The 18425-nt window shown below is 42.1% G+C and overlaps 1 protein-coding gene across 1 annotated transcript; it reads right to left on the bottom strand.

Moving 5' to 3' along the window:
- Positions 1-5060: 5060 nt before the first annotated feature.
- On the bottom strand, positions 5061-5741 carry LOC133825194 (uncharacterized). Its single transcript, XM_062258173.1, has one exon. It carries the CDS (start codon positions 5739-5741, stop codon positions 5061-5063), a length of 681 nt encoding a protein of 226 aa, XP_062114157.1.
- Between the last annotated feature and the right edge of the window lie 12684 nt (positions 5742-18425).

The raw sequence follows: 18425 nt of genomic DNA, 5'->3' as shown, positions 1-18425 counted from the left end.
GGGATTTTTGTGTGATCTTATGAGTTAAATGCGCGGTTATGATTTAAAGCATGTTATTTGGCTATTTGTTTAACTGAGATGCATGGCTATGTTTACTAGTATGCATGTAGGCCCGGATCGTGTTAGAAGGGCGTAATTGTAATTTTGGCCATGTTGGGCATAACTGTATTGATATGTGATAATTGTATTCTGTGAATTGTACCACGTGGGTGTGGTTTTATTATTGTGATGCACGTGCCGAGACGGTCCTAGAGAGCTAGTTAACTTAAGAGTCACAACGGGATTTCTATACCCGGCTCGGGAGGAGCCTAGGGGTACCTCGGGAATTTTATGGTTAAGTAGAGAATTAGCGGTTAATGGTTATTGGTGATTTAGTAACTTGGGTAACCATTAGTTACTGCTGTGGGTAACAAGTTTAGTTGGAAAATGGTAGAATTGAAATATTAGTGAAAGGACTAGAGTACCCTTGAGGAATTAGTTGAGAAAGGATCATTTGGAGGGGTAGCATGGTCATTTGGCAAGGGTAATAGGCAATTCTCAGCTGGGTTTTAGTGGGTCACGGTTTGGGTATTTAGGGTCATTTGATGCCTTGATAAAATTGGAAGAGAAGAAGAAGAAAGGAGAAGAGGTGTAGATGGGGCTGAAGTTTTGAGACCTAGGAGGAGATTCAAAGGGATTTGAGGAACCAAAAACCAGATTTGAGCTAGGACTACTCAAGGTAAGATTTATATTCTGTTATTTCTTGGGTTCAAGGTTGATTTCTCAAAGTTTTAGTGTGGAATTTAAAGATAGGATGGTTGGTTTAAAGTTTGAGGAATTTGAAACTCTAGATGAGATTTTTAGGTGTGATTGTGTTTTGATCTTGATACTAATGTTGTGATTATTAATTGGTTTTGATTTGGGAGCTTTGGGATGGCTTAAGGTGAGGTTTTAAGCTTGAAAATGGTGGGTTTTTCTGGGTTCGAAGGGTCGGGCCGCGGCATGGTTCTTGGAGGGCCGCGGCCCTTGAAGGCTAAGTTGTGCTGAGGATGGAGGGCGGGCCGCGGCATGGTCCTTGTAGGGCCGCGGCCCTTACCTGTTTCTGGGCGTTTTTGTGGCCCTGTTTGGGGGCCATGCCGCGGCATTGTTGGGCCATGCCAGGGCGCTTAAGGAATTTTGGGATTTTGAGAATTTAGGCTTGGGAATTTAACCTAGGGTGCTCGGGGTTGAGTCTTTTACCATTTTTGGTGAAGTTCAACGTTCCGAGTACTAGAGCTTGGCTTGGAAGCTCATTTAAGGATGTTTCATGTGTGTTGTGACTAGGATATTGGAGAGGCTCGTGCTAGAGGACCGTGCTCGCGGCTTGAGTGCATCAGGAGGCTCGGAATACAGGTAAGAAAACTATAACACCCGTAGGATAGGGCATGGGCCCATAGTGTGATTGCCGGGCATGGCCCTATATTGCATGTTGCATGATGAGATGATTGCAGGGCATGGCCCCAGATTGTGTTGTGTGCAAATGTTTAACCTTAAATTAATCATGATGTGTGAATGATTATTTTGAATGTACTATATGTGTGATTATGATGAAATGAACGGCAAGTGCCGAGAACGGCGTAGGCCGGGGCGGCCGTGGGCCGAAAGTAACACCTAGCACATGGGATGCTATATTCAGGGTGGGACCCAAGGGATACATGAGTTATCATCGCGGTGAGAACCGATACCCCAGGGCTTTGGTAAGGCTCTGGGGCGGCATGGCCGTGTTTGCTTAGTCTATTGATTGACTTGTTTATCTGTGGATTATCTGTTATGATAAACTGTATTAACTGCATATGTTATGTTCTGCATGAGTTTTCTTGCTGGGCTTCGGCTCACGGGTGCTCCGTGTTGCAGGTAGGGCAAAGACTGAGTCAACCAACCATGAGTACGGAGAGCGTGAAGCGACGCGTACATGTTTGGCCTGCCCGACTGCTTTGGTTGGGGGTTTATTTGAAATTGGCTGTAATAATCTATGATTTTATAACTGATCAACTGTAACTTACTTCAAGATGAAAATGGTTTTCAAACCTTATTTTTGGGATCCCAATTGTTTAAAACTAGAAGTTTTCATTGAGTCAACGCATTTTCAAGGATTACAGCCTTAACTTTTATTAGTCACACTTTTGCCTCAAAACCTCGGTTAGCGAGTTCATTGCACTGTTTTGTCTTAAAAATTCACTTAGTAACGGCTCTAAGGGAGTAGGGCGTTACAGGGAGCTTGCGGGCTAAAGTAAATTTGGTCATGAAAATCCATATCTGAATGAGAGACATGCAAATGTAGTTGATATATATGTTTGGAGACGTAAATTCCCCATTAATGGAATTAACTGCACTTACTGTATATATCAACAACATCTTCATGACTGTCATTCAGATATGGATTTTCATGACCAAATTTACTTTAGCCCACTTGCTCCCTGATACGGGAACAAAATTAATTACATTCTTTTTCAATCACTGGTCTGCAGTCATTAATGATAGGATGTTGGCAGATAGATAATAAAGTTATATTTTATATGTTGTTATATTAAAAATTTATAAGTTAGGTTTTCAAATAATGTTATAATGGAATTCGAAATACGTGCTTTTTATTGTGCAGAATGAGATGACCGAACGTCGAGCATCGTAGAGTACGGCCCCTGCATCATCTGCTGCTTCTTGTGTCGGCGATAATGTCGACGGTCATTTCCCGCCTGATATGGATATTGTCACGGATGTCCTTGGACCCCGCTCGCGTTATAAGAAAGGGTTTGGGGGGTTGCCTAGGTTGAAGGCAATTGGCGCAAAGAGGGCAGCATCTTCGTCAACTTCTCAAATGTCCGGGCAATTGCCACCTGCAGTGGACACCATTTTGCAGCAAAATCAGGACATTATGCTAGAAAATCAGAACCTAAAGAAGCATACGACTAAACTTGAGAGTCGTCAACGGCGTGAAGATCTCCTGCTCAGTGCTTTGTTGAAGCAGGTTGGTCAATTGGCTCCTGGTTTTACTGTTGACTTACCAGACCAGGATTCGGACGAGGACGATGATGCTGACGGGGGCGGGAATGATGAGGCGGCCAGTACTCATTTGTAGAACTTTTTTTCTATTTATTTAAAATTTAATTTATGAGACATTTATTTTACTAAATTACTTTTATATTTTCATATCTGGTGGAGACAATAAATATTAATAGTTGTAATTTTTTATTTATTTATTTATAAAATTTTAATTTTAATTTTATTTCTAATTAAATAATATTACTAAAAAATTAAATAATTATTAATATATTAAAATTGAAAATTATTAATTAATATTAATATATTGAAAATAATATTAATAATTTAATAAAAATTATTATTTTAAAAATACTTTTACCGGTGCAAAGTTATGTCGGCAAAAAGTTTCAATCTTACCTTCACATATACACTTTTACCGGCGCAAAAATGCGCCACTAAAAAATTAAACTATTGCCGGCGCATTATTGCGCCGCTAAAAGTGTTTTCCACAATATCGTGACAGATTTTTTTACCGGCGCATCCATATTTTCACCAGCGTATTTTTTCGTCGCCAAAAAAGGCCATTGCCGGTGCATTATATTTGCGTCGGAAAAAGTGACATTAGCGACGGCAAAGAATCGCGTCGTATCGCGCATGAGGAAATAGGGTAAGTTTCGCCACTAGGTCCCCAAGTTGATCAAATAGGCTAGAGGATGACGATATTCCTTGGTTTTCATACCTTTCTCCTATAATGTGTATTGGTATGTTATGGTAAGATTGTTGGAAAATGCATAGTACATAATCTTTGTTTATTTTCATGTAATTTACATATTAACAAACAAACATGTAAATTCCTAGAACATGCTCCTATGAAATTGATACAAAACAGAGTAAAGTATAGAAACTTACATATATGCAGCGAAACTGGAACAACTTCTTCCTTCAATCTCTCTAACCTTTTATTTATTTCTATAACAAAGTATTATCAAGAGATTGAAGTAGATCAACAATACAGTCTTCATCACCAAACTTTTGATCAACCTAGAATTAGTGTGGGCTAGTTCTCAATACATGAGATGGAGATCTAGAAGAAAAGAAGAAGAGAGTGAGTGGCCAAGAAATGATTAGTCTGTCTAGGTTTTCACTTACACAATGAATCAACTGAGACTAACTTATGAAAACCTTGGATATCATATTCCTTATATATGCAATTTAATGAGTTTTATTTAAATTTAATTTAAATTAATTAAAAATAATAAAAAAAAAATAAAAAATAAAAGCCTTGGGCTCCCACAAATGGACTTGGGCCCAATCTCTTTATTTTGAATTTGAATCACAATATGGCCTAAATTCGAAACATTTTTATTTATTTATCTTTTAATTAATTAATTAAATCATTATTCAAATTAACTAATTATAATTTGAAATTTGATTTAATATTATTTATTTATATTAACACTAATTTATCAATATTAATAAATTTTTCCAAAGATTCTCTTTTATTCTCTAAATCTCATATATCTATAAAAAAAATTCAAAATTAACCTAGTCAACTTTAAAAAAAATTAAATCAATTAATTGAGATATTCTAGATGATTTACTCAAAGGTGATGTGGGGACCATGGATCCATGAAATCATGCTCTAATAAATTACCGTGAATTTATTTACGAATAATTTCGCTACCTTATTAATTCATCGTGACTCCACTATAGACTCGGAATTGAACTTTTGAATTTATAAAACGTATTTTCTAAACCACAAATACGTTATCAATTTTTCTAACCATTACAGACAGTCAATCCTCTATCGATGACTTACTAACAAGTTTGGTGCAAATTACTATTTTATCCCTCATCATTATTTTATCCTTAACTCCGACTAAGTTTTTTTTTTTTTTGGTAAATAAGATCATTGTATTGCTCAAAAACCAACTCATGTACAAACTCCAATTCATGTACAAGCTACCATGTATGATATATGTCTATATATTCCCAATCTACAATTCCCCAATATATCTCCCCACTAACTATCTTTTATACATCAGTACCTTTGTATGTTCTCATTAACTACTTTGACAAATTCCCTGAAACCAATCTTTATCTAAGGACTTTGCTTTGCTTGAAATTAAAGTGTATATCCTCAATCTTATATCTCTTTGTACTGCTTGGACTGTATGATCTATGGACCAAACCTTTTGTGACCACAGAATGTCATTTCTCACTCTCCAAATATGATAAATCAAAGAAGCAATAACTGCTGTCAAAGTGCTTTTCCGAAACCTGCTCCATCTCCTAGTTTTCCCAATCCAATGCAGCAGGCGTCCATATTCCTCTGTTTTAACTTTCCAACCCAGCCATTCTTTCACCTGTACTAGACATTGTCTACTATATTTGCATTGAAAAAATAGGTGATGCACATCTTCACTATAATCTCCACAGAATAAGCATGATGGATCAATGGAGGAATCATACTTTTGAATGAATATTCTGGTGCGCAATCTCTGCATCATGGCTAACCAGAAGACAAATTTGTGTTTTGGTACAGAAAACCTCTCCCAAACATACTTTGCCCAGTGCACTTTGAGAGGAGAATCAAACAACAAATCATGACTTACTTTGATACTGAACTTCAGTGCTGCAAAAGATGCCTTATCAATTTTAGCTTTAAACATATCCTTAACAGCCACCATTTTCCTCCAATACCAGCTACTAGCCAAGGGAGCTTTGTAATCCCACCAGTCCATTTGCTTCAAATAGATGTTATGTATCCATTTAACCCATAGGTTATCTTTTTTTCAAGCAATTGCCCATATGTATTTCCCTATAGCTGCAATATTCCAATCCACAACTCTCTTAAACCCCAGCCCTCCACCTGTTTTAGCATTACATATATTATGCCAAGCCACAAGTCCAGGCCCTGCATTGTCACTCATTCCTCTCCAAAGGAATGCTCTACAAATGGCATCAATGTCCTTCAATACTTTATTCAGCAATATCAGGATTTGGGCCCAATAAGAATGTATTGACATGAGAACTGAATTTATTAGAGTGACTCTGCCCATATAAGATAAGTTTCTTGAGCTCCATTGCCTAATTCGATGAACCATTTTCTCTAAAATAAGGCCACATCCACTGATGAAATTCTCTTAGAGCAGATTGGAATACCAAGATATCTGAATGGTAACTGACTCCTAGCAAATCCTGAAGCTACTATGACTCGATTAACCTCAGACTCTGCCATACCACTACAGTATAATGCAGATTTGCTTTGATTTGGTACTAGGCCAGAAGTCCCCGAAAAAAGTTTGAGTCCTCTTAGCATCCATAGAATCGAAATAAAATCTCCATGGCAAAACAATAGTAGGTCATCCGCAAAGCATAAATGGTTCAGTCTCAAAGATTTGCACTTAGCATGATATTTATAATCTGAGATAGAACCTACTTTAATCATGATTCGAGAGAGGTACTCCATACCTAATACAAACAGTAATGGAGACAATGGATCTCCTTGCCTTATTCCTCTTTTTGTTGCAAAATAACCACATAAAGAACCATTGATCATTAAGGAAAATTTAGGAGTTCGAATACATATCACGATAAGGTTGATAATCTTCTTTGGAAACTTGAAAGCAGCAAGCATTTCCTCTATGAAATCCCACTCTATTGTATCATATGCCTTCTGCAGATCAACTTTAAGCAAACAACTTGGCTTACTGACTTTCCTTCCATAGTGTTGCACAAGGTCTTGAGAGATCATGATGTTGTGGCCTATGTACCTCCCATGAAAAAATCCTCCTTGGTTTTCTGCAATCAAATCTAGTAATACCCTTCTCAACCTTGCACATATCATTTTCGAAGCAATTTTATACAGCACATTACAACAGGAAATTGGTCTGAAATCACTCACTTTGGCAGGGCATTTGATTTTTGGAATGAGGGTGATGGTTGTAGCATTAATTTCTTTAAGTAATTTCCTTGTGGTTAGGAAATCTAGAACAGCTGCACACACCTCCGGACCTACTAATTCCCAATTATCTTGATAAAAAAAACTACAATATCCATCAGGACCAGGAGCCTTTAGACCTGAAATGGAGAATATTGCCTCTATAACTTCCTGTGCAGTAAACGGAATAGACAGTAACCTAGAGTGTTCCTCAGAAATTCCAGGACCTAAATCAACAATGGCCTGTGAAACCTTCCTTCTACTCAGCATTTGAGTTCCCAATAAGTTCTGATAATAATCTAGAAAAGCTCTCTGTACCCCATCTGCTGTATCCACCCAATTATCTTGCTCAGATTGTATAGAGTAGATGCGATTTTGAAGCCTTCTAATTTTCAACGAAGCATGGAAAATAGTAGTGTTTTCATCCCCATTCATCACCCAAGTGGCTTTGGCTTTCTGTGCTAAGAATAGCAGATATGCTGTGTTTAACCGGGTATACTCTTCCCTAGCCAAGGTCTCCTGTTGAATTAAAGATTCATTGAGAGGATCTTGATGCAAACTTTGTTGTATTTCTAGCATGTGGAGCTTAGCATGTACTTCAGCCTTGTGAATATCATGGTATCCTTCTCTATTGATATCTCTGAATACTTGTTTAAGTCTTTTTAACTTCAGAACAACTTTATACATTTCAGTACTCGAAACTGGTTGTTTCCAGAGATTGCACAGCTTAGTTGCATATGAAGGAGCCTCCTTCCACATTCTAAAATACCTAAATGGTTGTTTCCCAATTTCCACATCCAAATAGAAAGAAATAAGAATGGGACTATGATCAAAAATACCTTCAGGGAGAAAAACAGCTTCAGAATTTGTGTATTGTTTAGTCCATTTGATGTTAACCATAGCTCTATCAATTTTGGAGTATACACGATCCTCAGGCCTTTGTTTGTTTGTCCATGTATAAAAACACCCAGAAAACTTCAAATCTTCCATTTGACAGTGGTTCATGCAATCTCTGAGGCTCAAGGAAGGCTTTATAATAGTCTTCTTTCCAGCTCTCTCATTTTGATGCAAGATCTCATTATAGTCCCCCAAGATAATCCAAGCCTCATTAATCTTCATAGCTAATGCCTGAATATCCAACCACAATTGCTCCCTCAATTTTCCATCATTAAATCCATATACAAAGGTAATGAAAAAACTCCCTGTCATGTGAGTGGCTCGAGCAGAACAATGAATGAATTGACTAGAGCAGCTTCTAATATCAACAGTATACATATTCGGATTCCAAGCTACTATTATTCTTCCTTTGTCTATCCAAGGATTATTAGTAGTGAAACACCAACCAGAAAATAAACTCGAGTATAAGTTGCCCATGTTCTTATTCTTGACCTTTGTTTCTAAGAGACTAACCAGCCCAACTCTTTTAGAAATGATTAAATTCTTGATCTCTCTATGTTTAAGTTGGCTGTTAATCCCTCTCACATTCCAACATAGGATCTTATCCATGCCCTGGAGAGGGAGCTCCCCCCTCTTCTGTATTCAACCTGCTTGTTCCTCCTTCCTCTGCCTCCTCAGTCAAGATATCAAATTTGTTTGCCATAACTGTTGCTGGAGCAGAAACCACTGTCCTCCTGACTCCTTTGTTGGATCTTTGAAACCCATCCTCATCTACTACTGGCTCCGAATTCTTCTCAGTTTCCAACTTTTTAGGTACCCAAACTTGTGTCCCTTGAGTCTTTTTCCTACAGACTTGAGCATCATGCCCAATCCCAGAACAGTTTTTACAAATAATTGGAACCCATTCATACTCAACTTGAATATCAATTTCCTGATCAAACTCATTAACAAAGCTGATTGTGGCAGGAAATTGTTGATCCATATTGATCTCAATAAGAATGTGTGGATAATGAAGCCTATCTCTGTACTTGGTGATATTATCTACTTGAATTGGCTTCCCGATTTGCCCCACAATCTTGAAAAGAGATTTCTCACCCCAATACTTGATATCCAATCCTCCCAGTCGAATCCAAGTGGGAACCACAGTAATATCCTCCTTTGTGAAATCATCCACTGAATTCCAAGGCTTCATCACCAGCGGTTTCTTACCCAGGAATAAGTAGCCTCCATTTAGCACTCGATCTCGAAATTCCAAGTTGTAGAAACAGATAATGAATATTCCTCATGAAAGCACTCCTACTTTATCTACATTTTCCTTCCAGATCCGTCGAACAAATCCATCTAAGACACCCACCGGGGGATTAGCTCCCACAACATAACACACAATGGAAGGCTACCAGAAATTAATCTCATCCTCAATATCTTCGGGTTCAATTTTGACTCCAATTTTCCTCCCCTGAGTTTGAGTAGACTGAATTCCTTTTGACGATTCCCCAGTAGACTAGACAGATGGTTCTATAATAGGAGATTTCAATATCGGGGTAGAGGCATGCTTACCTAACAACACATCCTGCATAGCCTGTTCAGATGCATTCAACCAGCTTCCAAGATCCGTGCGGATTACATTTTGCTTTGGTATGGATTCCGGCATGGATTCCGGCATTACTCGAGATGTATCCATTTGCGATTGCATATTTTCCAGCTCAACATCATCTGTAATTTCCAATTCCTGTGCTCCTAAGATTTCATCCATGGACCTCGTTTTGATGATTCTATCCGAAGAAGATGGTCCTCGCTTCTTGCCGTTACTCTTTCCCTTAGCTTTTCCCCCATTCCGAGCTCCCTTAGCCATAGCTCCGACGAAATCACCGAGAGAGAAGAAGAGAAGAAAAAGAGCGGGAAAAACAAACAACTCCCACTAAGTTCCTTATAAATGATATTTCTGTGAACTTAATCACAGAAATGAGATCTCAATCATTTAACTTTTTGAACAAAGAAATTAAGGAAATCATATTTTCACTTCTCATACAGAAGTTATAAATTTCATATCTATGAATAATACTCTCACTCAACTACATTACTAAATCTCCAAGATGTAAGTATGGGCTAGACCGTAGGGTAAGCTGGTAATGAACAAGTTAAAAGATTTAAATAATATAATTAGCATAATATTATCACTCAGAATTAAGATCGACTTGACCTATGGTCAACATTGTGACATTGATTAGATTTGATAACAACGATACTTATTTATCTATCAATAATCAATATCGGTCCTATTCTGATGTAACCAAATACATCTGATCTTCACTACTTGGTCAATGTCTTGGAAAAGACATCACATCCCGAATGTGTAAGTAGATCATATTGTAGATTGTCCAATTAGTGAAAATCCAATGCGTTGATTTAATCTTAGGACTCGTTCTTTTGAACATATAATTACAACTATAATCCACTATGACCTAGTCACTATAATTGTAACTATTTATGTTCGGGATTTTATAAATGTTTGTGTTATTTCAATAATCATGTAATAAAACAAGCAAGAAACATGATTGTCAAACTAAATGATTTCTACTACTTTTATTGATAATATAAAATCGTGTTACATGTCTGACATGGTTTTATAAGGGGATAACACCCAACAAAGATGATTGATGATATGATATGATGATTGGTGATCTGATATGAGGATTGATGATATGATTACTGATTAGGATTTATATAAATATTTTACTTCCTTACTGGTGTTAGCTCATTACAATTACTCTGTGCTGCATAAAGTATGTAAATGAATATGGTTTGATGTTGTGAGGGTGGTGAGCTGAGACTGTTCCATAAGGAAATTTGTATACCATCATGCTCTGTAAAACCTTATGACGATCGATAGGAAAGAATGCTCTAGGTTTTACAAAGTGTCATTTAAGATGTTTTAGCCTTCTATGTAACCAAGTTAAAGAATTATTTATTACAATGCATAAAAAAACCATTTTTATTTCAAACAATGAGTGTACTCAATTAATGCATGTTTTACATGGTCTTTTAATAAAGTAGATTGCTTTTAGCTTTCAAAAGTGTTGAGTTATGTTCTTAAATAACGAATCCCTAGTGGGTCCCAATATCTAAAGTTTGGGGTGTTACAGTTTCCTTATTGATAGGGCTCGCAAGTGGCTAAATATTATTAGGGTATGTTAGTACGATTAGTGACATTAGATATAGTCAAATGTTCTAAATCTCACACCTAGTAACCCAATTAGTTGATGGTTACGAAATTAGTTCTCAAATAATGAAAAATTAGCTTTGAAGTTGTGAAATGTGAGTACAAATGATATGATTACCTCATCAGTAGGGCTCTTGATTGATTAAGTGAGATTTTTAAGGGATGTTAGAACTATTTGTCACATTATACATAGTCAAATGCTTCGAATCTCACACCTAGTAACCTAATAGGTGGATAGTTACAAAATTAGTTCTCAAATTATGAGAGATTAGCTTAGATGTTATGAATTGTGAGTACAAATGATGCGGTTTCCTCATAAGTAAGGCTCTCGTGTGACTAAGTGGGATATTAAGGGATGTCAGTACTATTATTGACACTTGTATGCCCTAAATTTCCACAAGTTATTGGCGAGCTGAAAAAGGGCATACTTCAGTCCGCCACGTGTAAATCGTCCACCCGGAGCTGCTATTACGAGTTTCCACCTCTCCAGCACGAGCTGATTAGAGAGTTAGCGGTCTACTCGAAGGCAGCGAGTCAGCAGTATGGATATCACGAGCTGGCTCTACATCAAGCTCGAGATGCGACATAGATCTGACACCCGAATCCTTGTAAAGACAACCACGCAATGTAAACGTGCACATATCAGACATCACGTGTCTATTCCATTCTTGAATTCTCGGTCACGCAGTATAAACGTGCGTATTCAGACCCCCCACGCCTGGTTTGGGTCATGCGGCCCATTATCCCCCCTTACCTATTGATTAGACCACACCTCATTGTCAGGTTTTAGGAATTAATCATCAGTGTCACAGAGATGACGTGATGGGTAAGAAGGTCACGGGATGACTCCCTTTACCAACCCAGGTATCCTCTCCCTATAAATACCAAGACCCTGGGCATTGCAAGGGGTTGGCATATTTTTTGTAAAGAAACACTCTGTAAGGAATAGTCAAGATATATCAATAATATCGATTGGTGGACTAGAGGGATTTTAACCTTCGAACCACCTAAAAAGGAAATGAGTGATCACTTTCCCATGTTATTAATTTCCTAAGTCTAGGAGTAAACTATTTTCCTACTACGGTTCACTAATTAGCACCAAACTATTTTCCTAATCCATCCTGTTTATTCGTATAATTATCTGTTGGCGAAGAACCACATCAACATTTTAGTGCTTTCATTGAGAGAAATTAGATTGGTGCTATCGCAAACACTTGACCATGGTGGTTACTCGTTCGAGACATGGTAATGATGCAGATCAACATGATGGGCAGGAGGCCCACGATGCCGCCATATCCGATGAACAAAACCCCGAGGTCCAGCAGCGACCGGGAAAGCAGCCTATGGGTCAAGGCGACACCGGGAGTTCGGCACCCCAGCCGCCAAATCCGAACCCGGATTTCCTAACGGTAATAGAGATTGAGAACATACAGTTGAGGAGTTAGTTGTCAAGAGCAAACAAGTAGATCGAAGAAGTCTTGGCCTGGTTACCCCCACTTACAACCGATGCTAATGTCGGAAAGAGGCAAAGTGGGACTCATAAGTCCCGCCGGGATAACCGGTCCAGGCCCAGCTGATCAGTCAGAGCATCAACTTCGAGTTCTACCCCCACGTCACACCACCACCAGGAAACTGTGTTTGAGGAGTTTCCTAGGGCCAATCAGCAATTCAGTCGATTAGTCCGAACCTCAACTCCTAGCTCGGTTCCACCATCGAACACACCCAGAAGGGTCCGAGGCAGCTCGCGGAGGAGATCCGGGGAGGGCTCGCGAAGACAGCCTGCTCTGACTAGCCATCCTGCACCACGGTCAGATCACCGAGCGCAGGATGCAGGGGATGGTAGAGTGGAGCGGCCGCGACCTAACTTGATCCACCCGGACGGGACTAGGATTGCGTCACCAGTTAGGCATCCCCCTTCGCCAATAAGATACCCATCTCCTCCCCGTCCAGTTCGGGACATTCCAGCTTATGGGAGCAGTAGGATAAATCCTCCTTCCGCCGGTCCTTCCCATCGCAGCTGAGCGCGCGGGAAAGTCCCGGACCCTCACTCTCAGCAGCGGGCTCTGAGTTTTTCAAATGGGAGATACTGGACCAGGAGCCACTGAAGTAGCAGGTCTGGTGAAGACCTGCACAATCGTTTAAGTTCGGCGCAAAGCCCTCGGGCCACCCCGAGGGCCGACCTTCGAGATCGCCTCAACTCACAGAGGAGAGATCCAGCTAGAAATGGTAATCATGCTCGCCGAGAGGATGGTCTTTCGGAAGTATGTGACAGCGGGAGTGTCCCACCTAACTGAGCTCAAGCTTGGAGGGACAATAACCCGCCTAACGCTTACAATGGAACTGGAGCTGTTGAACAGCCCCAGAACAACCAAGGAAGTAAAGACCAAACCCTAGAGCGTTTAGCTCAAATGGAGGAGCTGATGAAGAAGCTCTTGTCAGACAAGGAAAAAGACAAATACGACTCGGGGGACGAACTTGAGCTCTTCGCCCCCAGCATAACAGCCACGACGTATCCACCGGGTTTCCGGATGCCCCACTTGTCCAAGTTTGATGGAGACGGAGACCCGTTGGATCATTTGGGTATGTTCAACACCCTGATGATGGCCCACAACATCGGCCCTGAGCTAAGGTGTTTGATATTTCCTTCCACCTTGATCGGGCCGGCCAGGCAATGGTTCAAGCAGTGTAAAAAGCAGTCCATCAGCTCGTGGAAAATCTTTTCTGGTGACTTCAAGAGGGCATTTCGAGCTTCTCAAGCTACCCGCGTCAAAGCCGACATCCTGGCAAACGTGAAGCAGCAGCCCGAGGAACCCTTGAAAGCTTACCTGAGCAGGTTCGCAAATGTCGCGGCTCGAGCTAGGGATGCAGATGATAGTTCCAAGCTTATGGCCTTGAGGACTGGAATCCTCGTTGGAGGCAGACTATGGAAAGAGATATAGAGAAAAGGTGTCAGCACCGTGGATGAATTCCTAAACAAGGCCCAGGGATGGATAAACCTGGAAGAGGCGCGAGCATCGATCGCAGCAACTAGCCAAGCCCCTGATCGGCCCGTTAGAGTGGGAACGGATGTCGTGAAAACGACTCAAACCGTTACACAGAATAACCAAGTGGATGGAGGCAAGAGAAAATGGAGCAGCGAGGGCGGCCAGCACGGTCCGAAGAAGAGCAAGCCCGTGGAAAAATTTAAGCCAGTCTATGCGACTTATACCGAGCTCACAAACACTAGGGAACACATTTTCCTAGCCAACTCTGCCCGCCTCCCCTGGAAGAAACCGGAGCCTTTGAAGCACCAGAAGGCCAAGAGGGACCCTTCCAAGTTCTGTCGATTCCACAACGACATTGGACACAACACTGATGATTGTAGGAATTTGAAGGATGAGATCGAGACACTCATCAGAGCCGGACCTTTGGCTCAATATGCGCGGAACAGAGTTCCTACCAGTCAACCGGCTCCGGAAGCTCCGGTGAGTCAGCTCGGGACTCAGATAAATCAGGACACCCCTATTCTTGTGATGGGGGGAGAGATATCCACAATCTCCGGAGGCCCCCATTTGGCCGACATAAGCAGAGGTGCCCAGAAGAGATATGTCAATGAGTTGAAGGCTCATAACGGAGGGGAGTTTGTCCCAGAGCAGCATCTACCCAAACAGCAACGACTGGAGAGGCAACCAATCATATTTACCGAGGAGGACGCTAGTCACGTCCAATTCCCCCATAGCGATCCTCTGGTCATAACCGCCCAGCTCGCCAACCGGAGAGTTAGGAGGATACTGGTCGATAATGGGAGTTCGGTGAACCTGCTGTTCCGGTCTACGCTGGAGAAGATGGGGTTATCTATCACCGAGTTGAAGGCCACCTCCATGATGCTGTATGGATTTTCCGGAGAAGGGTCGGCGGCGATTGGAATAATCGAGTTGGTAATTACATTGGGAGAGGGGCCTCGGACTGTCTCTAAACTCCTCGAATTCGTAGTCATCGATTGTCTCGCCGCCTACAACGTTATTCTAGGCCGACCTACGTTGATAGCATTTGAGGCCGTAACCTCCATCCGCCACCTCGCAGTCAAATTCCCCTCCTCCACGGGGATATGCACGGTCCGAGGTGATCAGCTCACTTCCAGGGAATGCTATAGCATTTCCATGAAGGGAAAGTCTTGACCCAGGCAGTAAACGATGACCATTCAGGGCGGGACTGAGGAATCTCAGGAAGTAGGACCTATTCCTGATATAGAAAAACCTCATAAAGCCGATGGGGAGGGTATCACCTTGAATGATGATATCGACCCCAGAATAGGCGAAGATAGATCCAAGCTCCAGGCCATCGAAGAGCTCGAGGAGGTGAATATCAACCCACAAGACCCCTCGAAGGTGGTAAAGCTTGGGAAAAACCTGTGTATTAAAAGGAAGGCGGAGCTGCTTAGATTTCTACAAGAAAATCCAGATGTGTTCGCTTGGTCTCATGAGGACATGATAGGGATCAACCCAGACGTCATCATGCACACCCTCAACTTGGACAAGAACGTGCCGGCAAAGTCCCAGAAACAAAGGCGCCTGGGCACAACCCGAGCTGAGGCGCTAGAGGAGGAAGTAGCCCGGCTCTTGAAGTGCGGCTTTATTCGCGAGGCGAAGTACCCCATCTGGTTCGCCAATTCTGTTTTGGTCCCAAAGCCCAACAGGAAGTGGCGGACTTGCATCGAATTTTATGATCTAAATAAATCCTTCCCCAACGATTGCTTCCCTTTGCCAAGGATTGATCAATTGGTAGATGCCACGGTGGGGCACGTGCTCATGTCTTTTATGGATGCATACTCGGGCTATAACTAGATCGCCATGAGTCCGGCGAACCAGGAGCACACTAGCTTCATGACCCCAACTAACGTTTATTGCTACAAGGTCATGCCTTTCGAGCTGAAAAACGCAGGAGCTACATACCAGAGGTTGGTCAATAGGATGTTTACTAATCAGATCGGGAAAAACATGGAAGTGTATGTTAACGACATATTGGTCAAGTCAAAAACTGCCGATAACCATGTCTCCGATCTGAAGGAATGCTTTAAGATTTTAAGAGAGTACGACATGAGGCTAAATCCCCAAAAGTGTACTTTCGGGGTTGCGTCAGGAAAATTTCTGGGATTCATAGTCAACACCAGAGGAATAGAGGCGAACCCTGATATGATCAGGTCACTACTCGAGATGCCATCACCCCGATTGTAAAAAGACATTCAAAGTCTTATAGGAAGGGTGGTAGCCATTAATCGGTTCATTTCCAAATCTACCGATAAGTGTTTGCCATTCTACAACCTGCTCCGGGGAAATAAAAAATTCGAGTGGACCGAAGAGTGCGAACGTTCCTTCCTCGACCTGAAAGCACATTTAGCCGAGCCGCTCGTGTTGTCCAAACCAACAGCAGGAGAGCCTCTTTTCCTTTACTTGGCTATCACGGAAGATGCGGCTAGCGCAGTACTGGTCTGGGAAGAAGACCGATCTCAAATGCCAGTCTACTACATTAGCAAGAGGCTTCTCGGAGCTGAATCCCGATACCCGTTGATGGAGAAAATGGCTTTCTTCCTTATTACGGCCTCTCAAAAACTCAGGCCATATTTCCAGTCCCATTCAATCCACGTCATAACCGATCAACCCTTAAGGCAGGTTTTGCAGAAACCTGAGGCATCGGGAGGTCTGTTGAAATGGGCTATCGAGCTCAACCAATTTGAGATACTGTACGTGTCATGAACTGCTATGAAAAGCCAAGCTTTGGCTGATTTTGTGGCAGAATGCACGGGGTTCCGAGAAGAACCAGTGGAAGAACCGGTTCAGGCCTCGTGGAAAGTCTTCGTAGATGGCTCGTCCAACGAGAATGGGTCCGGAGTTGGAATCATATCGATATCCCCAGATGGACATCGATTCCACTCCATGTTACAATTTAGATTCAAAGCATCCAACAACGAATCCGAATACGAAGATTTATTGGCTGGGCTAAGGGTGGCCCAGGAGCTGAAGGCTGGCTCCGTCCAGTGCTACAGCGATTCCCAGCACGTGGTAAACCAAGTATTAGGAGAATACCAAGCACGGGGAACCAAGATGGCTTCTTACCTGGCCAAGGTAAAGAAGGAGCTATCCGCATTTGAGCACGGCTTAATCAAAGAGATACCTCGAGAGCAGAATACCAATGCTGACGCCCTGGCCAAGCTCGCCACCTCCGGGGAGGCCGAAACTTTGGGCCTGGTACCAGTAGAGTTATTGGAAATACCAAGCATAGAGGAAGCCGGGGTGGAGGTCGAGATGATCGACACCAGGCCGACCTGGATGAACCCCATAATCGAGTACCTCACAACAGGAAAGTTACCTGAGGAGCGAAACGACGCAAGGAGGGTACTTTACCAGGCTCCGAGGTATATAATGATAGACGGGATATTGTACCAACGTGGCCTCTCTTTACCTCTCCTGCGGTGTGTTCTGCCAAGTGAAGCAAGAACCATTCTGCAGGAGGTGCATGAGGGATTTTGTGAAGATCATGCAGGGGGCAATCCCTGGCCTTGAAAGTGTTGAGGCAAGGGTATTATTGACCCACTCTATCAAAGGACTCGATCTCTTATGTCAAGAATTGCGACAGGTGCCAACGGTTCGCCATGGTCGCTCGAGCCCCTCCAGACGAGCTAAAGATGATCTCATCCCCATGGTCGTTCGCGGTCTGGGGGATTGATTTAGTTGGTGCCCTTCCCATGGGAAAGGGAGGAGTTCGCTATGCTCTGGTGGCTATAGACTACTTCAAAAAATGGGCAGAGGCAGAAGCCCTGGCGACGATTGCTTCAAAGAGGGTCCTCGACTTCGTGGTCAAGAATATTGTCTGCCGATTCAGGCTGCTAAAGAAGATCGTGTCGGATAACGGAACACAATTCGATAGTGACCTCTTCACCGAATTCTGCGAGAGACATGACATAGTTAAAAGCTTCTCCTCCGTGGCCTACCCCCAGGCTAATGGGCAGGTCGAGGCTATGAACAAGACACTAAAAATGAGCCTTAAGAAGAGGTTGGATGAAGCCAAGGGAGTTTGACCCGAATAGCTCCCCCAGGTGTTGTGGGCATACCGGACCTCGCACCGAACTTCGACGGGTCACAATCCTTTCTCCCTGGCTTTCGGGAGTGAGGTCGTCCTTCCTATCGAAACGAAGATAGCCTCGCACAGAGTCCAGACATTTGACCAAGACCAGAACGACAAACTGCTATGCGCGTCCCTCGACCTAATTGATGAAAAACGAGAAGATTCGCAGCTGGAGCTCGCGTATTATCAACAGAAGTTCACTCGTCATTTCAACTCAAAGGTCAAGAAATGCATCTTTAGCGTAGGCGACCTGGTGCTCAGAAGAGT

Source organism: Humulus lupulus, chromosome 3 (genome assembly GCF_963169125.1).
Source record: "Humulus lupulus chromosome 3, drHumLupu1.1, whole genome shotgun sequence".
In the NCBI taxonomy this organism is placed as follows: domain Eukaryota; kingdom Viridiplantae; phylum Streptophyta; class Magnoliopsida; order Rosales; family Cannabaceae; genus Humulus; species Humulus lupulus.
Note: the sequence above shows the minus strand (reverse complement) of the source record. Positions and strands in the feature narration are given on the sequence as shown.

Coding starts and splice junctions, on each gene's coding strand:
- LOC133825194 (XM_062258173.1), bottom strand. CDS start 5,741: ATGGACTGGTGGGATTACAAAGCTCCCTTGGCTAGTAGCTGGTATTGG.